The 24,485-nt window shown below is 50.1% G+C and overlaps 1 protein-coding gene across 2 annotated transcripts in view; it reads right to left on the minus strand.

Annotated features, from left to right (window-relative positions):
- Window positions 1-1,418: 1,418 nt before the first annotated feature.
- Window positions 1,419-24,485, minus strand: part of LOC147605127 (uncharacterized) — a 66,902-nt gene continuing 43,835 nt past the window's right edge. For both annotated transcript variants that reach the window (XM_086793866.1, XM_086793867.1), the window contains exons 7-11: window positions 21,340-21,419; window positions 11,463-11,554; window positions 11,193-11,270; window positions 1,797-1,879; window positions 1,419-1,676 (exon numbers count right to left, since the gene is read on the minus strand). In XM_086793866.1, coding sequence (XP_086649992.1) covers window positions 1,602-1,676; window positions 1,797-1,879; window positions 11,193-11,270; window positions 11,463-11,554; window positions 21,340-21,419 — 408 coding nt within the window. In that variant the 3' untranslated portion in view covers window positions 1,419-1,601. The remainder of the gene's footprint in view (window positions 1,677-1,796; window positions 1,880-11,192; window positions 11,271-11,462; window positions 11,555-21,339; window positions 21,420-24,485) is intronic.

Below are 24,485 nucleotides of genomic sequence, written 5' to 3' on the forward strand. Positions count from 1 at the left end.
TCCTTTGATGTAACTAGATGGGGATACCAAGTTGTGAACAAAGGCCAGATCTTTAGACATTTGGGATGCCCCATGGGAGTGGATGTTTCAGGTAAAGACATAGCGAACTGGCTTATGGACAAATTCATAGCCAAATTTAGAGCTTGGGACAACGTATTTCTTCCCTTTCATTCAAGAGTAGTAATAGTAAACATGGTGTTGTTGGCATGCTTTCACTTCTTCACTCCTTGTATAGATTTTACAGCATGCCTTTGGAAGAGAGCTTTAAGCTATGCTAAAGCTTTTCTATGGAAGCATAAGCAGGGCAAGAGACCATGTTCCTTCTTGGCATGGCAGAAGGTGTGTAAACCCAAGAAGGATAGGGGAATTGGCATCCTAGACATGGGAACACATGCAATGGCGAGAATGCCAAAAATGTACCTCCTTTCTACAGCAGAGTCAACCTTGGACTAGGATGCTTAAAGAGCTTTCTCTGAATATGACTGTGAGTTGGCAAGGCAAATGGAGGGGACTCTCTTGGATTGATAAGATCTTTTCCCATGCTCCTCGTCTTTAAAAATATGCCCTTTGCTGAATTTCTGATTAAGAAATGGAAGAGGATCATTCCCCTCATTCAATGGCAGGGATCTCCCAGAATCACAGGAAATTAATTATTCATGTATAATGTTTGGTGGTCCCCAGTGTTTTTCCCCCCATTAGCCCTCATTGAGCCCAAAGTGAGCAAAAGACTCAACAACAAAGGGATAAGCAGATTTGAGGATTTCTGGGATGGTCCTCTTTTGGGGTGGAGAGATGAGGATCAGCTATCTGTCATGTATGGTCTCTCAAGATTTGATAAGAATCATCTGCATGTAATTATTGGTAAGCTCAAGACGCTAACTATCAATAATTGTAAGCTTACGGGAAGGTGGATCAAAGATTGGGGATGGACAGATGGACTTCCCCTTGGTCGGGAATCAACTGCCAAGTTTCATCAGATGTTAATGCAAGAGAAGAGAGATTTTAAACATTTCAATACAATATGGAAAGTAGCTTGGCCGGAAAAATACTGGGAATCCAGATGCAAAAGAATTTGGGATCCAAACTGCCAACACATGCTCAGACTTTTCTGTGAAGAATCATGGTTGGGGCTCTTCCATTAGGCTGTAAGCTGATGATCAGAAATATGGCCTCAGGGATATGCCCAAGATGCAAAACAGCCATCGACGATTTCAAGCATGAATTTTGGGATTGCCCGGCATTAAGATCCTTTTGGACACAGCTCTCTAAATGGGGGAGGGAACATTTCTGGGCTGCAATGTATATGGTCTCATTGGGTTTTGGGTAAAAAGATTGGTCCAGCAGAGGAGAGTAATAGCCTTTTTGGATTTGCAAGGTTTACATGCCTGTGGGAGATATGGTCTACGAGGAACACTGTACAGTTTCTGTGGGTAGATCTTCTCTTGATTGTTTGAGAAGACTATCCCACAGTTTATATGTACTCTTTTCTTATTATTAATAAAAATACATCTTCACTAAAAAAAAATATTAGTGTATGCAGAACCACCCCTGCAATAGTCAAGTTTTTTGGGGTGAGATTAAGAAAACCACAAGCTAATCTCCTATGAAACTGCTTTGTCAAAGCAGAGTGTGGTCACTGAAGCTGTCACATATCTCTTTTCCTGTGATGAGCCACCCTGCAAAACCACTGACTTGAATCAGTACCAAAGAATACAAGCAATGCATTGATCCAGCTTTAGGAGATGAGCAGAAGCTGGAAAAAATAAAGAGGAAGCCAAAGTGCAAGAGAGAACAACCTTAGATCTGGCTGGTGCAGTTTTGGTCATATTTTTACAGAGATTCGATTCTGTGTCTCTGTTATTGACATGATTAAGATTTACTGCCACCAAAGGAGAGAGAAATCAAGTATGACCTAAGCTTTTTGAATGTTACAAGTTCTCTATTACAAACTGAGGAGGATAGAAGAAGACATGAGTTGGATGGATAGATATTGCATTTATTGCAATCAATGCTGTGGATAAGTCCGTCCTGATGTGAACAGATTTTGGGCCACTTGTGTGGCACGTGAGATGACAACTTTTTGTGCTGTTTGGTGAGTCGAACTCGCGACTGCTGTGAATCGCCTGCGAGCTCCGCTTCTCCCCCCCCCGCTGCTTCTCGCCATCGCGCCCCCCTCTCCCCCCGCCAGTCCGCCTGCATTGCGCCTTCTCTCCCCCGCCTTCTGCCTCACGTCCTCCCCCGCCTTCACTCCCCCGCCTCCCTCCTCGTTTCCGCCTTCTTTCCCCCCGCCTTCTCTTCCTTCGCCACCTTCCACGCTGCCGTCCCCGCCATTCCCCCCGCCGCTTGCTTCCTTCCCCCGTCTTCTTTTCCTCCGCTTCTCTAACCCCCTTCGCCTCCTTCTCCCCCGCCTCTCTTCTCTCCCCCGCCTCCTCTCCCCCCTCCGCCTTCTCTCTCCTCCCTTCCGTCTCCCCCCTCCGCCTTCTCTCTCCCTTCCTTCTCCCCCTCCTCTCGCCCCTCCGCCGTCTCTCTCCTCCCTCTTCTCTCCCCGCCATAGCACCCCCCCCCCCGCCCCGCTCCCGCTATCCTGTAGCCCTCCGCCTCTTTTTTCCTCGCAGGGCTGTGTCCCTCCCGTTGGTGACCCCGGTTTCTGGCCTTTTCCCTTTGGAGGACTCCATGGAAGCCGCTCCGACTAACCCTGCCGATTCCGGTCTCCGTCTGGAGTTCACAGCTGAAGATCTTCAGTTGTTTGTTTCCACAGTTTCCGCTCTTGAGGCCTCCTCCTTGGTCTGCAAGATAGTGGGTAGCCGTCCGATGCGGAGAGAGCTTCGCGACCTTCTGCAAGGCAGCCTTGTTGGCGTGCCCGCCAAGATCGTCAGCGTAGATTTTTTGGGACGTGGCTACTACCAGGTGGATTTCAAGTCCCCACAGGCAGCTCAGATGGTGCTGGCTCGGAGCCCCATTGCCCTCCGCTCATCCCGGGCGTTCCTGGCGCGATGGACTCATGGTTTCGACCCCGCTTCTGACCCGCTAGCAGGCGCGACAGGTTTCCCCGTCACTATCTGCTTTCCTGGACTCCGTAGGGAGTACTTGCCCCTCTTGTCATCCATTGGCAAGGCGTTCGGGCAGGTGGTGGAGACGCCTCAGACAGCGGCTTCAGTGATTGCTCGGGCAGCAGGACTCCCGGCCATTCGGGTTGTGGTTCCGTCACCGGAGTCCCTCCCGAAGACGATCCTTCTCCCTTGTCTTTCTGGAGGTCATATGATACAGCGCGTGGAGTATTCGGGCCTCCCCGGCCAGTGTTACAGATGTCGGGAGATGGGCCATCTCGCACGCGCCTGTCCCCGCAAGGGGACTCATCCTTCACGCTATGCCGCCTCTGGACCCCCTGCAGGAGTCCTGAGGGGTGGCCATCCACTTCAGAGACCGGACATCCCTGGCTCGCCACAGCAGGCGCCATCATCTGACGAGCAGGCCCCGGCGGAGGATGCCGCGCAGTCCCAGGAGGCTGGCGGATGGCAGGAGGTTCGCCGGCAACGCCCGGCCCGCAGGGACCGTCGCAGACGCCAGCAGGCAGCACAGGCTGGCGGACAGGCTGGCGGACAGGCTGGCGGACAGGCACCTACCCGCACTTATGCTCCTGTCAGGGTTAGGCGGCCAGCAGGTCCCACCCCGATGGACGAGGATTCAGACTCAGTGCCCGTTGAGGCCGCTGGTGGAGCCTCCCACGTGGAGACCCCGCTCCCGCCCCCCCCCCCCGCGGGGGGCCCCGCCCCCTCCTTGGAGCAGATTCCTGAGGATCCCGGGCCGCACTCTTCGCCCCCCGGTTCCCCTTCCCCCCACCCGGAGAGCACTCCTTCCACCCTCCCCTCTCCCCCCCAGCCCCTCTCCCCCCCAGCCCCCCCCCTCCCTCCTCCCCCGGCGGCCCCCCCTGACACCTATCCTCTGGCAGATGCCTCTCCATCCTCTCCTCGCTCTCCCCCCTCCTCGCCGCGAGCCCCCATCCCTCCCTCGGCCTCTCCAGGATACTTCGCCAGACCACCCACTGCCCCGGGGCAGCGCAGCTGGGTAGGCCAGAGCTCAGTCCAGCGGCTGTTCCACCGCCACTCCGGGCCGGTGGAGATGGCGATCCTTGCTTCGCCCGCCACAGAGTTCTCTCCAGCCTCCCCTGGGGGGCCCCCGCGAGTGATGGGGCTACCAGTGGATTACGGTTTTTTCAGGTGCCTCTAGCTGGATGCTGGCCCTTTCGAGACACTGGTCGCGCCCTTGCGAGTTTGCGTGGTGTGCCATCCCTCTCGTTCTCCCTCTGTGGTGAGCAGCATGGTGGCTTTCTCCTTTCCTCTCAGTGTTGCCCCAGACACAGCTTGGGATTGCAACTCTGTAGAGGAAGTTTTGCGTGATCAGATACTGGAGTTTCCCACCACTTCAGTGACTTGGGGCTCACGGACCTATTGCAGACCCGATTACACTCAGCCCGCATGAGCTTGTTTGGTATAGGAGACTGGCGGGCGGATCCGGTCCACACCTCAGTTGAGGCGGTGCTTCTGATTCTCCTCCATGCCGCCCCGAGGGTGCAGCCTACCTTTAGATACATATATGCAGAGGATTGGTCTCACGCCTATGCCCTGGACAGGGCGAAGGCGGAGTGGGGCTGGACACAGAGACAGGTCACCCTCTTTTTGGAGAGACTCCGCACCCGGACAGACAGTGATTATTCTCCCTCCAAGCCGGCACCCAAGACTCACAGAGTGGAGGGCAGATCATCCGGGCCGGCTGAGAGGGGTGAGCCAGTGGAGGCTGCTTCACTTGCCATAGCTCATCCATGAGGATCCTCTCATGGAACATCCAGGGTCTCGATGGACATCGCTGCTACATTGGTCGGGGCAGACTTCGTCAGGAGATCCAGAGGGCTCTCGTTGGAGGACCCATAGATATCCTTTTCATCCAGGAGCACCACCTTTCTGCCGGGCGTACCCGCACCTGCGGGAAGATCTTGCCAAGCAGGAGACACTTTTTGGTCACCGGCATATGGCTCCCAGGGGAACCAGGGTGGAGTATGCATCTCAGTCAGCGAGCAGCTTCTATCCGAGGTTGTGGACTCTGGCATTCTGGTCCAGGGTCGTGCGCAGTGGATCATCCTTCGGGTTGGGGAAGACCGCATTGGCTTCCTCAACTTCTACGCCCCTAATGGGGCGACCGGGAGAGCCGAGTTCTGGAGCACCATTAGGCAGTCCCTCCCCTTGGCAGACCACTGGTGCCTCGGAGGGGATTGCAACATGCTGGAGGATGCAGAGGACAGGATGGGGGGCAGCCAGGAGACCATTCATGGGCCGGAGCTCGCTGCCTGGGAGGAACTAGTGCTACAGGTGAGAGGCCAGGATCCGTGGACTCCCCCGGAGTTTGGCAGGTTGCAGGGGAGTCTATCTTTCTCGCGCTCGGATAGACGGGCCACAGGAGTTAACCTTTCCCGCATCGACAGGTTTTACATTGATGAGTGGGCCTGTGATAGAGGTGGCACAGTGGGCATACTTGCAGGCTCCTCGTTTTCAGACCACTTTTCAGTGCTTCTCCAGATCGAGGACCCCACGAGAGGAGAGCAGGGCCAGAGCGTCCGGATTCCAGATTGTCTCATAGAGGAGCCCGAGATTGCGATCAGAGTTGAGCAGGTCTGGCAGGAGCTGCAGTTCAGGAGAGGATCGGCAGCCAGCGATCTTGCCAGTGGCTTGCAGGAGATCAGCCAGATGCTCAGACAGGCTGCCTTGGACCGGCTGGAGGCCTTCAGAGAGCAGGAGAGGAGCCTACGGAGGAGTCTAGCGTCCCTCCAGAGACTCCAGGAGAGGGATCCTACGAGCCCTTGGATCTCAGAGCAGATGGAGTCAGCTCGCACTGAGATCAGATCCATCGAGGAGAGGAGGGTGGAGTTCCGATTCCATGCTCGGGCGTCTTTTTGGACACAGGCTGGAGAAAGAGTGACTCGAGATTTCTTTGAGGCGATAGGGCCTCGCTTCAGACGAGAGGGTCTCAGGCGTCTTCGGCAGGCTGATGGCCAGGTTGTGGTGGATCCCCCCAGGGTTCGGGCTATAGCCACAGATTTTTACAGGGATCTTCTCTCTGCTGAGCCAGCAGATGACAGGGTGAGAGAGGCTCGGGAGAGGCAGTCTGGAGCTTCACGAGACCGGTTGTGCCGGCCCATTTGCAGCACTCCCTTCTCTCCCCCTTCTCGGATACGGAACTGGAGGAGGCTCTTCAGGCATTACCTCGGGGCAAATGCCCTGGAGAGGACGGTCTTTCGGTGGCTTTCTTCCAGAGGTACTGGGGCCTCTTACATAGGGGCTTCAGAGTGGCATTCCAGGAGATTATGGAGTCAGGAGTCATGCCGGACAGCATGGCAGAGGGGTTGATCCACTTGATCCCCAAAGAGAGAGGAGACAGACTGGAGATTAGACAGTGGCGACCGATCACCTTGCTAGGCACGGCCTACAAGGTCCTAGCTAAGGCGATCAGCAGGCGGCTTCAGCCTCACCTTCCGGACATCATCCACTCCACGCAGACAGGCTTCATCCAGGATAGGAGCATTCTGGATAACATTTTCTCTTTCTGGGAGGCTACGGCTCTGGCTAGATTTCGACAGGAGGATCTGGCAGTGCTCCTTCTCGACTTCGAGAAGGCATATGATCGGGTGGACTGGGCCTTCTTGGAAGGCACTATGGAGAGGATGGGCTTCCCCCCTCAGTGGATCCGTGGGGTCTCTGCACTCTACACATCGGCTCATAGCCAGGTGCTGATACAGGGCGTGCGCGGAGAGAGGTTCCAGCTCTCGCGCTCGGTGCGGCAGGGGTGCCCCTTGGCGCCCTTTCTTTTTCTTTTTGTGGCGGAGGCCATGAGCACTTTTTTGACGGCACAGGATACAGGTTTGCGGGGCCTCCAGCTTCCCATCCGCACCTCGGAGGAGCTCCTAGACTCGGAGTTTGCGGATGACACTGCTGTCTATCTTCAGGGGGGTGAGGAGAACCTCCGCCGCTTCGCCTTAGCCATGGACAGGTTTTGCAGAGCTTCGGGCGCTTTGATCAACCGGCACAAGTCATGTGGGTTGTGGGTCAGCTCTATGCCCCCCCCGACTTGGAGGCCAGTTGACGGTTTTCAGTGGCTGCCCCCCGGCACTACAGTGCGTTATTTGGGATGCTATGTGGGCATTGACATTTCTCCGGAGCAGCAGATAGCCCCCCTTCTTCTGAGCATTCGGAAGAAGCTTCTGTATTGGAGTACCGCTCGTTTATCTCTGGCTGGCCGAGTAGTTGTGGCCAACCAGGTTCTGCTTGCTACTATGTGGTACATCACTTCTTGCTGGGCCTTCTCTCGGGCGTGCATTGGCTAGGTGCAGAGGCTCATCAGGAACTTTCTTTGGTCCGGTGGCGACGGGCGGCCCGCCAGGGCCAAGGTGGCATGGGCGGTGATCACTCAGCCGAGGGAGAGAGGCGGCCTGGGCATTGTTGATCACTCTTCCAGACTCCCCCGGGCACCGATGAGGAGCGCCTGAGGCAGCCTTTGATCTGGAACCCCTTGATTCGTCTCCCCAGTGGCCATATGGTTGGATCGCGGTCTCACGTGTCGTGGGGCCCGCTGAGCTCCGGCGGCCCAGCCCAGTCCCTAGACGACTGGATAGGTTTTCAGCAGCTGCCTCTAGAGGCTCAGGAGAGGAGACTCAGTGGGATGAGGGGCAGAGAGTGGATGAGACAGGACATTGAGGCGGCCATCCCCCGGGAGTGGCGGACCCCAGTACAGGACCCTCCACCTCCACAGTGGATGGGTGTCTTTACTTGGCATGAGATCCTTCTAGCGGTCTGCGGCACAGCGGAGAGAGTCGCCCCACTCACTTTCGAGGTGGGAGAGGGTGGCCAGCTTCAGAGGACACGACTAGATTTGGATGGGTTCCAGGGATGTATTCTTCAGAGGGTGCGGGTGGTCGGCTTTCATCAGAGACAGTGGCATGTAGACCCCTCACCGGCCTCGATAGGGGAGGACTGTTCTTGGAGATTATGGGCTTGGGACAGCAGGCCTCTTATTCGCCTTCAGTGGGATCCAGGTGAGTGGTTTTGGCGAGATCCCTACTTGGCCCCTACCAGCCCAGGCATTCCCTTTTTTCAGTACACAGCGAGGCTGGGGCGGCGGATTCAGAGACACAGGATAGCGAGCACCCCGGCGGCGGCCGAGCATTGGCGGTGACAAGGGCTCTCCCCTGCCTTTCTTAGGGACTTCTGGCAGCGCCTTTGGGCCAGCTTCCGGCCCCGGAAGGTGACGCTGTTTCTTTGGCTCACAGCGCATAGAGGACTGGCTGTGGGGGCTTGGCTAGCTTTCGGCAGTCACCCAGGGTCCTGCCCTCGGTGCGGCCATGCACAGGAGTCGCAGCGGCACTGCTTATGGGATTGCCCACAGGCACAGCAGGTCTGGCAGCGCGCTCTCAGGATGGTTTTTGCAGGCTCACCAGGTGAGATGCTGGTGACGTGGGGTGCGGTGGCTTGGGCCACGGACAGCGGCCCGGCCCTTGGATATGAGGACGTCCCTGGCAGTGCGACCATCCAGGTCTCTGACAGGGTGATGGTGGTGGTTCCGACGCCAGATTTCTCTTCGGCAGCCCCTCAGGAGGGGGTCGGGCACAGATGGGAGTTGATCAGCAGCATGACGGCTTGGCACATTTGGAGAGCCCGATGCAGGGAGGCCATTGACCGCCAGGCGACTCCACCGGCGGAGGTCATACAGGCCCTCTGGGTGGACATCATTCATACCTTGAGAGGACACTGGGGGAGGGCGACTCGGACCGCATGAGAGGGCGCCGCAAGGCTTTCCTCCGCACTTGGCAGCCTGGCCCTTTCCTCACCGCGAGGGGCGAGGATGTCACTTGGCACTACAGGCCTCCAGTTTGGCTTTTCTCACCTCCCACATGTACTATTAGGTAGCCCCCCCCAGAGAGCGGCCAGCCACGGGGGTGGAGCTCAGGAGTTCACTGTGTTTTTATCCCTCCTTGCGAGGTGAGCTTTGTAGCCTTATGGCGTTTTCTCTTTAACTAATAGAAGGATCTTTTTTCCCGGAAAAAAAAAAAAAAAAACTTTTTGTGCTGTTTGTGGGCTCTTAGGAGCTATAAATCTAGATGTACTTGGTTCTTTGATTAATGCAATGAGGAGTATGATTGTTGTGTTTTAGCCTTGATTAGTGTACCATAGTTTAATCCTTTCTTAACTGAAGTTTTCTTATATTGATGTTATTCATGGAGTTACCTGTTAGCTATGAACCGTCCTAGCCATTGGAATTACAACATGGTATGAGAGCCTCGAGGGATGGTTATAGGATATGATTAGCATTGTCATTAGTTGAGATTCTCAAAGTCATCAGAATTAATCTCTTCTTCATTAGTTGAGATTCTCAAAGTCATCAGGATTAATCTCTTCTTCATTGTGAGATGAACAGTTTAAATGCATTTTAGAAGGATTTCTCTGCATAGAAAAAGAGAGAGGGGGAAAGAGAAAGTGCCGCAAATCTGTAAATCTGCAAATCTACTCTTCCTTGTCTGCTTCACCTGCAAGTCGTGACTCTGCCCTCTTTGTGCTACTTCCTAGTGGAGGTGAACTGACTGTGCTCGGGATGCCAGTGGGAGTCGAGGTCTATGTACACGAGCCCAAGCTGAATGGGCTGGCCGGTGTAAGTTGTCTTATGTGAGGGGGGGCAACTGACGATGTTGAGCCGCTAGCTCCAGATCTGATGATTTCACTGCTAAACTCCATGCTGAGTACTGTGTTAAGTGCAGAGAGCTCTAGTGAGCTGCTTGGAGAGAGACCCTATTGATGCTGCTGTCAGTGTAAGTGCTGGAGTGGCTGAAAAATTGCAACCGGTTTTGCTGATAAACTCTCTCTCTCTCTCTCTCTCTCTCAACCAACAAAGCTCACACAAGATAAGAAAATTGTCTCTCTTTGTTGGCTGCCTTGAACTTTCACACTGTGGCTTCCATACACATTAAGAAGTCCATTCACATCATGCCATTGGTTTTTGGATCAACATTGCCTTGGGTTTCACCAATTTGTGTTTCACTGGATCTTCATTGACAAGATCATGTCCTTTGGGTGTATAGACCTCGACATTTTGGCACCAATTTATCTCATGCAGGCATATGGTTTGCATGCTCCATGGGAGCAACATCATCAACATTTGTGATATTTGCTTCATCGAGATGTGCATCATTGGCCCATGTTGCTTCATCCATTTTTCCTTTGTCGAAATTGATGTAATCTTTGTTGTGAACGGCCGGGTCAAGCTGTGTATGAATCATTGTTTGGGTGATATGTATGGAGAGCCAGTTTGGGCTTTTCGCTCACTTCGAATGAGTAATCTGTAAAGGGCATGGCTCCTACCTTGTGTGTCCATTGTGTTCCTATCTAAAGTGTAAGGTTTCCTGTTGTCGGTTGTCCTATGGTGGTCAAGGAAGGACTTAAACCGAGGTAACTCATCTAGACTGCACTAACTAATAATTATGTAGTATAGGGGTGAGCATGCACTAGTGCCAAGGGAATCCATCACTAAGAGGGAGTGTTGGAAATTTTAGTGATGGACAATGTGTCATTGAGTGTGCACCCTTGATTATAGTATGATGCATGCATTTAAAGAGTATGTGTATAAGGAAAAAAAGAAGAAATATGAGTTAGTAGATGGATAGAGATTGCACTCAAGAATGTGGATGAGTCTGTCATGATGCGGACAACTTTTGGGCCACTTGTGTGGAATATGAGGCTAATAAATCTGGTTGTACTTGGTACCTTGATTAATGCAATAAGCAGTAAGATTAATGTGTTTTAGCCTTGACCAGTGTACCATAGTTTTATATTGACCAAGTTAGTTAATCATTTGCTATGAACTGCCCTAGCCATGTAGAATTTCAACACATGCAACCCATGTCCGCTACTTAATCAAGTTCTATTGCATTTAGTCCCCATGCCATGGCAAGCTTTTTAGCCCTTCAATGTGAAAGTGGTATGATGAGTGGACACCAATTACTTTTTGCCATGAAGACGGGGAAATTCTGTCCACTGAAGCTTGTGAATCCCTCCTTATTAGACTACTAGGAACATGTGAGAGTCATGGGGAGCCAGAAAAACTTGATAATATACCAAGTTACCAAAGCACAATAAAAGCTATCGAATTGTGTTTACCAGGTGAGCTTGATTTGGTAGTGATGTTGTCATGCTTTCCGCATTTGGCGATAAATGCTTTAAATCGTGTTTGTGAATCTATGACAACCATAAAAAGATGAAGCAGTCAAAGTGATTATTTAAGGATCATAATTTCTTAACCAATTGCAACTGTAATCTTAAATATATAAAAAAGATGAAGCGTTCTAAGTGATTATTTTTTATAATCAAAATATACACAGTTTCTTAACCAATCGCAACCGCGATCTATAAATTAAGCAGACTTAACACCTGCTGCATTAGCTTTTGGGGCTTCTGCTCGTCTTCTCGTGTTCTGTAAAGCCCTCATTAGTTGCAATGCTGTCTTCTCTTGTGTAAATCCCCTGAAAACACAAGAAAACGTGAATATCCAATCCTATATGATACAACATAGCAAACTCCATCCCATCATAGAGATATAAAGACTAAAGGGAAAGCCATAGAAGAAAAACCCAGTAACTCTTATTTAGGATCTATAGATGCAACTTGCCATAGTGACAACATTCCCCGGCCATCAAGAAAAAAGATGATTTTGAGTATGTATGTATCCTTGAACTCATTGTGACCAATTAACAGGGAAAAATCACCAGTATGATCTCACAAAAAAAGCACCCCTCCACCCCTCTGCCACCTCATGTACAGCCTCTGTGTACAATCCCCCTCCTTCGCCCTCACACGTTCCCTCACTCCCCCTCCTGTCCTTGCTTTCGCATTTGCCCTCACCCTCACCCTCACCCTCACCCTCACCCTCACCCTCACCCCCGCCCTCACCTTCTCCTTCTCCGTCCGTCTTGGCTACTCCTTGGTAGCATTGCGCTCTTCTTTTGACAATTTGGCCGTTTCTGGGTTTTTTTCCTTTTCAAAGGACTCCGAGGCACCAACCCGACCAAGGCCACCCTCAACTCATGACTTTGATTGGTAGGTCGGTATGGTTTCTATAGGTTTGTAAGGACGGTGCTTTGTGAGTTGAGTCTACCCTCCTAGAGCCCTCAAAGTAGCCTTGAGCTAGCAGCAGGTGTTTTTTCACCCATTTCTGGATGTTTTGTAGATATCTAGAAATGATTTGTGTGGTGGATGTATATACTGACTATGTGAAGCATATGCAGGTGGTACCCACAAAGTCAGTGGTACTCCAGAGTGGAAATCTTAAGCAATTCTAAAAGTGGAGCTTGGGATTTTGTGGAACCCTTTAAGCCCCTGTCTCAATGGACAGGGAATAAGTATATTTTGGTGGCAACGAATTGCTGCACCAAGTGTGTGGAGGCTTGTACATTAAGAGATAACAAGGCCACTTTTGTTGTAAAGTTCTTGTATGGATTAATTATGACCAGATGCTTGTCAGTGACCAAGGGTGGAATTTTTTGAAGAAGTGCTATAGAATTCGACCAAGCAATCTCATTCTTCATAGAATTCAGTAGTCTTACATTGCAGAAGCATGTGTGCTCGATACAATTTAGCAGTGATTAATCTTGAGAGATCGTTTCTTGAGCTTGAGCTGGAGCTCCCCCCATTGACTGCCTATGCCTGTCACTGTCCTCGCCTCGCCATCCATTGCCCCTCCCTTCTTCCCCGCCCTTGTTCCGCCTCTGCCCCTTCTCCAGCACTGCTTGCCCATCGGCGCCCCTGAGCAGCCCACCAGTCTGTGCGCCGCCCCCAGTCCCCTCCTCCTTTGCGTATCTTCGCCTTCCTCCTCTCCCTAGCCCCCTCCGCCCTCCTCTTTGCTATTTCCCCTGCCTCCCCTTGTGCTGCTCAACTCCCCATTCGTCAACCCCTATCCCTCTGCCTGTGCACCCCTTTGCACCCACCTTCTTTGCGCTTTCTGTCGCCCAGCTTGCCCCTTCGTGGTCCCCGTTTTCTTCCTGTGTGTGCCCCCTTTCGCCTCTCTGCGGCCTCCCAATTCCATGCTCCCTGCTTCTCTCCAGCACTCCATCATCCCCAGCCAAGGCTGTCGCCCCCAGTCCCCTGCTCCTTTGCGTATCTTCGCCTTCCTCCTCTCCCTAGCCCCCTCCGCCCTCTTTGCTATTGCCCTCGCCTCCCTTGTGCTGCTTGACTCCCCATTTGTCAACCCCTGTTCCTCCACCTGTGCACCCTTCTTGTGTGTTCTTCCTGTGTGTCCCCTCTTTCGCCTCTCTCCCGCCTCCTGATTCCACGCTCCCTGCTTCTCTCCAGCCCTCCCTCTTCCGTCGCCCGTCATCCCCACCCAAGGCCGTCGTCCCTTGCCTATTTTCGGAGGCGGACCTCCAACTCTTAGCTTCGAGAGTATCCTCCCTCGTGTCCTCTTTTTGGTTTGCAAGATCTAGGCAGCCCTCATCGGCGAGCCCAGAAAAATCGCCAGCATCCATTTTCTTGGGCTTGGCTTCTCTCATGTGAAGTGTGATTCACCCAGAGCAGCTGATCATGGATGCAGCAGAGTCCCGTTGTGATACGCAGTGCCTCCGGCGTTCTTTGCGAGATGGCACCATGGCTTCGACCCTCCATACGACCCCCTAGAAAGTGTATCCAGCTTGCGTGACGGTGTGCTTCCCCAGCCTCCGGAAGGGGTATCACCCTCTGATTCGTTCGATTGGACAATACAGGGCATGTTTGGGAGTCCCTGCAAACGGCTGTATCGATGGTGGCTATGAAAGCAAGCATCCTGTCCATCAGAGTCTGCATGCCTCCCTGGAGGATCGTCCAAAGGTTATTGTGCTCCCGAGCCTCCAGGGCGACCCGATTCTTCGGCAACTCATAATGTTTATAAGTCGGTGTGTTCACACATCATTAAAGACGGCTGGACGTGAGGAGGCACGTAGATGAAACTTGGGCATCAAGCCAAGAAAAGCATAAAAGTTGATATTTTTGGGCTAAAACTTGGAGTACAAGCAAAGAAAAGCATAAAGTAGTTATTTTGGGCCAACCCGGTATATTTGGCAAAAAGGGGAAAAGCACTTCAAATATAGCTAGTCGATCTCACTAAAAGGAGCTGGGGACTTCTCTTTTTGCCATGTGCATCCCTCTTGGAGTTTCTCTCTCCTCTGCTGGCCGACTGCAGATTTTCTCTCTTCTCTCTTGCGTAGGCCATACAACAACTCCTAGTGATGATCTCTTGTGCTGGCCGTACAGCAGGCAGTTCTCTCTCTTTTGGCCTTATCATGGGCAGATTTGGGCCTGTTTATGGAGCAGATTTTGGGGCTGATTCGGCACGGAACTCGGGGCTGTTTTGGGCTCCGTACCAGGCTGTTTTATGGACAGTTTAAGGGCTGTTTCATGGACAATTTATGGGCTGATTATGAGCTGGTTATGGGACTGTTTTGAGACAGTCTTCGGATGGCTTTTTTTAGTGCTATGGCTCTAGATTGAGATCTCGGCAAGAGTTGTGCTGATGCTTTGTGGAAAATCCGGTGCTGATTGCACCCGCACCTTGGTATCTTGTAAAAGCTTCTCTATCAATAAAGAAGTTTCTACGGGGAGCCGGCCGTTCTGACTCAGTGCGGTGTTATTATATTGTTTATTGTTCTTCCGTTGTGTCTTCATGCTCTGTTTGGTATTTGAAGTGTTGGTCAACTATTGTTCCTCGTCCCCAGTTTGTGACATGACCAATAGATCTGGGGCTCTAGAACAGGTCGACCAGCAAATATGGACTCCAAAGAAGGTCGGCCAGCTCCACCATGCACCTGGAAAGTATGCAATAGCCAAATCGCGACCTCTATCTCCCGTAATATAGCTTCTGCCAGAAATAACAACTCGTGTGCTTTTTTGGTCTAAAGTGCCCGATACTTTGGCCACCATGTGTATCAAAATAGTCCTGTCCAGTATGTACAGCTTATAATCTTGTCCGGTCACTTATAAGTGAGCGTGGACTTGGATCAATAATTATGAGCATGTGAAAACATAAAGCTGTAAATTGAGTTTCAAGAGAACTTTTCACCTGTAAAACACATGTAGACCACCTATTAGACCAAAACAAGTGTGCACACACATGTCCATAGGGTGCCCATGCGTCCTCGGCCGCATGGACAACACAGGCCGTAATCTCAGGCATTGTCCAGGCAACCAAAACAAGTTATCCAAAAATAAAATTAAAGACACGTAGTCACATGAATGCAACTAAATTGGAAGAAACACCCATCTGCTTAGTTGTATCAATTAGGTAAAATGTTTAGGGATCCAAGATCCTTCCGGAACCTTCCCAAAACATAAATACAAAGTGAACACTAGGATAGCTAGTCTTGGGAAAACACACCATGTTAGGCTCCATATGCCATACATGTACTGTCATTTCAAGCTCCATATGCCACACATGTACAATAGGAAATAGAAGTAATGAGGGGTTTTGTGACATTCCACTAGCTTCTAAGCAATTGTAACATGAAAATCTTAGTTATATTAATCCCTGATTACGCACATAAACATGACAGAGAAAGAGAGATGGTAGACAGCTCTGCACATTACACTACACTAGGGGCCAAAAGATGGGCTGACTACCCCCTCCCCTTCATGCTTAAATTACCAAAAAGGAGTCTGTTTAAATACAACTTTGCGGGTGCCCAAGGATTCTCCGCTGGCATCCACCTGAATCTTCCAATACAAGATGAAAACACAAATCAAATATATGTCGAATTTGAAGTTTCTCCATAGAACAGGATAGCTCTTTTGGCTTTAAGCACATGTAGGACAGCTATGGACAGCTCACAGCACTCCCACATAAGCTTGGGACAGCCCTGTATGCTTGTTACCAACCTTGCCACCCCCAAAGAGGCAGTCGACCAGCTCCAAGAAGGTTGTACCAGTAGTCAACCAGCCCTCAGTTAACCCCAGAAGAAGTTTGCCAGCAAATTTTGCATGCCAGGAGAAGTCGGCCAGCAGATTTTGCATGCTTGGAGAAGTCCGCTTGCAGATAGAAAACTCCGCAACAGGTCAACCAACCTTGTAGCACAAATAGGCAAAGACGACCAGCCTTCTAGCATAGCTAGGAGGAGTCGACCAACACATCTAGGCCTCCAGAAAAGGTCGACCAGCAAATATGGACTCCAGAACAGGTTGGCCAACTCCACCATGCACCTAGAAAGTATGCAACAGCCCAAGCACGACCTCTCCCTCCCGTAATAGACCTTTCTGCTAGAAATAACAAGTCGTGTGCTTTTCTGGTCCAAATATGATGTCGGTGCCCAACTTCCGGAACCTTCTCAAAACATAAATACAAAGTGAACACCAGGATAGCTAGTCTTGGGAAAACACACCATGTCAGGCTCCATATGCCATACATGTACTATCATGTCAAGCTCCATATGCCACACATGTACATTAGAAAATAGAAGTAATGAGGGGTTTTGTGACATTCCCCCGGCTTCTAAGCAATTGTAACATGGAAAATCTTAGTTATCTTAATCCCTGATTAAGCACATAAAGTTTAAACATGAGAGATGGTAGACAACTCTACATAGTACACCACGCTAGAGGCTAGCAGATGGGCTGACCCCCCATCCCTCCCCTTTATGGTAATTACCAAAAAGGAGTCTACTTCAGATACAACTTTGCGGGTGCCTCGGGATTCTCCACCAACATGCATCTGAATCTTCCAATACAAGATGAAAACACAAATCAAACATATGTCGAATTCGAAGTTCCTTGACAGAACAACAGAGCTCTTCTGGCTTTAAGCACATGTAGGATAGCTATGGACATCAGCCTGGGACAGCCCGATATGCTTGTTTCCAACCTTGCCACCCCCAAAGAGGATGTCGACCAGCTCCAAGAAGGCTGTACCAGCAGTCGACGAGCGCTCAGTTACCCCCAAAAGGAGTCAGCGAGCACATTTTGCATGCCTGGAGAAGTCGTCCAGTAGATTTCGCATGCCTGGAGAAGTCGGCCAGCAGGTAGAGAACCCCCAACAGGTCGACTAGCCTTCTAACACAAATAGGCAGAGACAACCAGCCTTTTGGCGCAGCTAGGAGTTGATGAGCAGACCTGGCTCTAGAATAGGTCGACAAGCAGATATGGACTCCAGAACAGGTCGGCCAGCTCCACCATGCACCTGGAAAGTATACAACAGCCCAAACACGACCTCTCCCTCCCGTAATAGAGCTTTCTAGCAAAAATAACAACTCGTGTGCTTTTCTAGTCCAAATATGATGTCCAATGCCCGATACTTTGGCCACCATGTGTATTAAAATAGTCCTGCCCAGTGTGTAGAACTTATAATCTTGTTCGGTCACTTATAGTGAGTGTGAACGTTCATCAATAATTATTAGCATGTGAAAACATAAAGCTGTAAATTGAGTTCAGGAGACCTTACCACCTGTAAAACACATGTAGACCACCTATCGGACAAAAACAAGTGTGCACACGCATCCCCACAGGGTGCCCAAGCATCCCCGGTCCCATGGACAACACAGGCCGTAAACTCAGGCATTGTCCAAGCAAACAAAACAAGTCATCCAAAAATAAAATTAAAGACATGCAATCACATGAATGCAACTAAACTGGAAGAAACATCCATCTGCTCAGTTGTATCAATCAAGTAAAATGTTCAGGGATCCAAGATCCTTCTGGAACCTTCCCAAAACATAAATACAAAGTGAACACTAGAATAGCTAGTTTTGGGAAAACATACCATGTCAGGGTCCATATGCCATACATGTACGGTCATGTCAACCTCCATATGCCACACATGTACAATAGGAAATAGAAGCAATGACGAGTTTTAAGACATTCCCTCGGATTCTAACCAATTGTAACACGGAAAATCTTAGTTATCTTAATCCCTGATTAAACACATAAACTTGACAGAGAAAGAGAGATGGTAGACAGCTCTACACAGTAAACCACACTAGGGGCCAGAAGACGGGCTGACCTGCCCCCCCCTCTCCCCTTTATGGTTAAATTACCAAAAAGGAGTCTACTTCAGATACAACTTTGTAGTGCCCAGGGATTCTCCACTGGCATGCACCTAAATCTTCCAATACAAGATTAAAACACAAATAAAACATATGTCGAATTCAAAATTCCTCCATAGAACAGGAGAGCTCTTCCGGATTTAAGCACATGTATAACAGCTATGGACAACTCACAACATTCCTAGATCAGCCCGGGATAGTGCTATACGCTTGTTTTCAACCTTGCCACCCCCAAACAAGAAGTCGACTAGCTTCAAGAAGGCTGTACCAGCAGTCGACCAGTCCTCAGCTACCCCCAGAAGGAGTCGGCCATCACATTTTGCATGCCTGGAGAAGTCGGCCAACGAGTAGAGAACTCCCCAACAGATCGACCAGGCTTCTCGCACAAATAGGTAGAGATGACTAGCCTTCTGACACAGCTAGGAGGATTCGACTAGCAGATATGGGGCTCTGGAACAGGTCGAGCAGAAGATATGGACTCCAGAACAGGTCGGCCAGCTCCACCATGCACCTGGAAAGTATGCAAAGCCCAAACACGCCACCATGTGTATTAAAATAGTCTTGCCCACTGTGTACAGCTTATAATCTTGTCCGGTCACTTATAAGTGAGTGTGGACGTGCATCAATAATTATTACCATGTGAAAACATAAAGTTGTAAATCGAGTTCCAGGAGAACTTATCACCTGTAAAACACATGTAGACCACCTGTAAAACACATGTAGACCACCTGTAAGACCAAAACAAGTGTGCACACACGCGTCCCCATAGGGTGCCCAGGCATTCCCGGCCCCTTGGACAACACAGGCCGTAATCTGAAGCATTGTCCAGGCCGTAATCTGAAGCATCGTCCATGCAAACAAAACAAGTCATCCAAAAATAAAATTAAAGACCTACAATCACATGAATGCAACTAAACTGGAAGAAACACCCATCTGCTAGGTTGTATCAATCAAGTAAAAAGTACAGGGATCCAAGATCCTTATGGAACCTTCCCAAAACATAAATACAAAGTAAACATCAAGATAGCTAGTCCTAGGAAAACACACCATCTGAGGCTCCATATGCCATACATGTATTATCATGTCAAGCACCATATGCCACACATGTACAATAGGGAATAGAAGCAATGAGGGCTTCTGTGACATGGAAAATTTTACTTATCTTAATCCTTGATTAAACACATAAACTTGGCAAAGAAAGAGAGATGGTAAACAGCTCTGCATAGTACACCACACTAGGGGCCAGAAGATGGGCTGACCCCCCCCCCTCTCCCCTTTATTGGTTAAATTACCAAAAAGTCATCTGGGTTAAATTACCAAAAAGTTGTCTGAGTTAAATTACCAAAAAGTCGTCTGGGTTAAATTACCAAAAAGTTGTCAGCTTCACATACAACTTCACGGGTGCCCAGGGATTCTCCACTTGGGTATAGGATCTTCAACCACCCTGGCTTGGCGCTGAGTTGAGTCATTTCAGTGGATCCCAAGGGATCAGATACCTCGACTGTCAGGTTGGGATTGACATCTCAGCCGAGCAGCAACTAGTCCCCCCTTCTGAGCATTCGGAAGAAGCTTTTGTATTGCAGCACCGCTCGCCTTTCCATCCTCAGTCGCGTGATCATGTCCAACCATGTGCTCCTAGCCACCATGTGGTACATCACTTCTAGCTGGGCGTTTTCCAGAGCATGCCCGATCCGAAACTTTTTATGGGTCAAGTCTGACAGACCGGCCCACTTGGGCCAAGGTGACCTGGAGGGTTATGACCTGGATTGGGCATCATAGACCTAGCTGTGCAGAGCAGAGCCTTTCTGGGGCAAGTTGATCATCAAAGGCCTTCTACCTCACGGTGAGCCCTGGAAGGCCTTTTTGATTGACTGGATCTCATCTCAGACCCCCTCACTTGGTGGTCCTTGGACTCACTGCAGGAGCAAGCCGTGACGTTCCAGAGGGAGCTTCAACCTCTTGAAGACAGGATTTCAGCCCTACAATTATTGAATAAGGAGCTGGAGGAAGAAAAAGACAAGCTCGTCAAGCTGGCGGATAAAGATGGCAAGCACATCAAGGACTTGCAGGCACGGCAATGAGGGCGAGTGGAAAGAAGACAAAGGGGGCTTCTTCAACATCATCAGAGGTGTGGTTGCAGAAGCAATTAGATAAAGCCCTGAAAGTAACTAGGCTGAAGGAGGCCAGGGTGGAAAAGCTCTATAAGACTTTGGAGGTTCATCGTAGCTTCATCCTTGGTTGCAATAAGTAGTTGGCACGTTGCACGCAGTTCATCAAACTCTGCACGATGGCTATGGAGGACAATCATGAGAATTCCAAGCTGCCTTTAACTTATGTACTTGCAGAGTATGGGCAACTGTTCTCGGCAACAAAGACGACGCCACCACCAGAACCCTTGTCCAACCTGTGTGGTGACTCCAGTTGTAGTCTGATCAAATGACTGCATAGCTAGGCATAGCCAGAGGCCTCAGCTTGACTACCGGCGAGATACTCTTTATTCATCAGATGATCTGATCTGATAGCAATTCCTAAGTGAGGAGTTCGTTTTCCCCAACAATTTCAAGGGTATTCTTCAAGCAATCCAGATGCTTGGATATCGGATTTGGTCCTGTGCCATCCGAAAGATACAACCAGATTGGACCATTCCAGATATACTATTCATTATACCCGAAAGCAACCGGAGTCTTCATCTCGCGACTCTATGGGTCCGGTATTCATCTGTTCCACAGCTAATCCACCGGGTGTGTGAGAAGGTGTTAACCCCAATATTCACAAATAATACATTAATATAGATACCTTGGGAAATAGCATTCATAGGACTTACTCTTTATTGGCCGAGATGCCAACAGACATACACATGTATGGTGGTTATTCTTTTCAGTTCTCTATAAGATGTATCTGTGCTAAGCGCATGCAGAGTCAATTGAATGATAGCAGAATACACACTTATTCCTGAGTCTCTGTATCTCTGTATTTTTGTGTTTGTGTTTATGTATGATGCCTTTTTTAAAATTAATACGCTAATCAGTATGTCAAACCTTCCATGTTGGTTATCCACCAACAAGAACCTTCCAAGCCACCTGGAGATCCCATAGTTGGATGGATCTTCCCTCTAGTGAATCGAGTTATGTTGTTTCCCTTTTCTTTTGATGTAAAGAACATTAAAATAAATATCTAGTAATGCTGCCATTAATGATTTGGAATGCAGATTCTGAAAGTTGAATATGAACAAGCTTAAAATGGTGGGTCCATACCAGTCCTTTGCAATTTCAACCATAGCAGCCTTTCTTTCTTCCAACATTTGCAGATGCTTTCCTACTTCAATCTGATTGCCCTGTAAAACACACAGGTGAAAAGCTAGAATGAGAAAAAATAGTCTCATAATTTAAGGAATCCAACAGGTTCACGGGTACTGAAAGAAGAAAATCTTCCTAGGGCCAAGAGGGAAGGGGCTGCCAGCCAAAACCTGATAAGTAGCTTCTGGAGAATGAAAGTCCACCTGGAAGAAGCCTCGACCAAGCAAAAGAGTATCCTGAAAGTGCACAATCCGCTCCGAAGGGAGAGCTGCTAGAAGCCATTCACGGGCCTACGAACGAGAGGGGTGGGAACCATAAACTCTCGCAAAAACAAGGGTGGTATTGACCTCAATGTCAATGTCATGCTAAAGAGAGGTGAACTCGTCTTTAGAAAATTTGATAATTCTCCTGTCCAGTGGGGATGACGAAAGATTGGCCGCGGCGGAAGAAGCCATAAAGCCAATCAAGAATGTGTGGTAACCACACTTTTTGGTCCCCTTCTTTTGGCCCCTCGAGGACGCAAGGAGGAGTTTGTATTTTTGTCAGCGAGCAGCTCTTGCCGAGAGTGACAAGCTCAGGTGTCATAGTCTCTGGGCGAGCACAGTGGGTTACCATTATGATTGGAGAGGACTGCACGGGCCTCCTCAATGTTTATGCCCCGAACACCGTAGCAGTCTATCAAGCCCTTCCTCAGGCTAACTTTTGGTGCATGAGTGGAGACTTTAACATGATCGAGTCAGCAAAGGAAAGACTCGGAGGAGGCACAGCTACAGTCTCAGGCGCAGAGTACTCTGCATGGGAGGAGTTGATCCTCGCACTCAAGGGACAAGGCCCTTGGCATCTTCCAGAATTTGGGTGCAATCCCGGGAGCCTGTGCTTCTCGAGGTCCGATAGGAGGAGCACCGGCCCCAACCTCTCTCGACTTGACAGGTTCTATGTGGATGAGTGGACTTATGGTCACGGGGGCATGATCGGCATCTTAGCGGGCACCACTTTTTATGATCAAGCACGCGAGCACTAGGATTCCGGACAGCCTCATACCGGACCCCGAGATCTATAGCAAGGTAGAGCAAATATAGGCGGGATTGGATTTTATCTCAAGCTATGCCGCAAGCACCTTGGATGTGGGCCTTGGTAAGATCAACAGATTTTTGTAGGAGGTAGCACAGAGCAGTTTGGAGGGATTTTGTGAGCAAGAGAGGAGCCTAAGGAGGGGTCTTTCCTTTCTCCAACGGCTTTAGGAGAGTTCCCCCGATAGTCCATGGATTGAGAGTTAGCTTGCTACCGCCCGTACGGAGATCAGATCCATCGAGGAGAGGAGGGTGGAGTACAAGTACCATGCCAGAGCTTCCTTTTGGACCCAGGTCGGACACAGTGTCACGGGGGACTTTTTTAAGATTGCAGGCCCCCATAGGTGGAGAGATGGTATCCGCAGCTTGCGTGGTCAGAATGGAGCTATTGTTTCTGACCACCCCCCATGTGAGAGCCATCGCCCCAGATTTTTTCCGATGCCTCCTCTCACGAGCGCCCCATTATCCCCACAAGTGATGGACACACGCGAGAGGGTCTGGCGGCACATGAGAGGGGTGGTTCCTCCCACTTTACGGTCCTTCTTATTGACTCCCTTCACAACAAAGGAGCTAGCGGACACATTGACGGCTCTCCCTAGCGGAAAATGCCTAGGGGCAGAAGGGTTACCAATTTCCTTCTTTCTTCCCCACTGGGATCTCATGGAAGGCGGCCTTCAGGTAGCCTTCAATGAGATTATGATCACAAGTGCCATGCCAGAGAGGCTTTCAGAGGGTTTGAAACACTTGATTCCTAAGGAGGGTGGTGACAGATTCGAGATCCGGCAGTGGCGACCCATCACCCTTCTCGGGAGATCTTGGCCAAGGCCATCAGCCGAAGACTTCAGCCTTTCCCCCCTGACTTGATTCATGACACTCATACAGGTTTTGTTCAAGATTGGAGCATTTTGGACAACATCTTCACTTTCTGGGAGGCGACAACTTCGGCCAAACTACGGTAGCATGGCCTCATAGTGCTCCTCCTAGACTATGAGAAAGCTTATGATAGGGTTGATTGGAGCTTTCTTGAGGGCACGATGCATCGGATGGGGTTCCCAATGGATGGATCCGTGGTGTTTCACGCCTTTACTCAAACTCTCACAATCACGTTCTCATTCAGGGGGCCCAAGGCAACAGATTCCCTCTTTCTTACTCAGTCCGACAGGGCTGTCCACTAGCACCTTACCTTTTCCTATTCGTCACCGAGGCCATGAGCAGTTTCCTCTCCGCTCAAGAGACAGAACTCCAAGGATTGCGTCTCCCCCTCCATACTGAGGAGGAGCTGCTAGACTCAGAGTTTGCAGATAACACAGTAGCATACCTATCCGGAGATGTGGGGAATCTCCAAAGATTCGCTGAGGCGATTGAGATATTTTGTCACGTATTAGGAGCACAAATCAACTAGCACAAGTCGTGTGGTTTCTAGGTAGGCTTTGCACCCACCCCAACTTCACGCCCATTTGAGGCTTTCTAGTGGATCCAAAGGGGCACTCTAGTCCGCTATCTGGGATGTCAGGTGGGCATCGATATCTCTCTGGAGCAACAACTCACCCCTCTTCTTCTAAGCATTCGGAAGAAGCTTTTGTATTGGAGCTTTGTGAGGCTCTCCTTAGCTGGTCGAGGGCTGGTGGTGAACCAGGTCCTCCTTGCAACCATGTGGTACATTACTTGTTGGGCCTTCTCCCGAGCATGCATTGGTTAAGTATAGCGATTGATCCGGAACTTCTTGTGGGCCGGCAGTGATGGGAGGTCAGCCCTGGCCAAGGTGGCCTCGAGAGTGATCATTCAGCCACGATGTAGAGGGGGCCTTGGCATCATTGACCTTGCCATTCAAAGTCGTGCCCTGCTGATTGTTAGAGGACTCCTTCCCGGTGATGAACCTTGGAAGGATTTCCTCTTGGCCCGGATTTCAGTCTATACCCAGAGCCTGGGGCCTTGGCTGTAGAGCACTCGATGGATCTTAAAAGAGATGTGGGCCCGCAGATTTAGCCTTGCTTTTGATGACAGATTTGTAGCCAGCCTACTCCAAGCTTGGGA

The sequence above is a fragment of the Cibotium barometz genome, chromosome 60, assembly GCF_041138505.1.
Source record: "Cibotium barometz isolate CiBa-2024 chromosome 60, ASM4113850v1, whole genome shotgun sequence".
NCBI classification, from domain to species: Eukaryota; Viridiplantae; Streptophyta; class Polypodiopsida; order Cyatheales; family Cibotiaceae; genus Cibotium; species Cibotium barometz.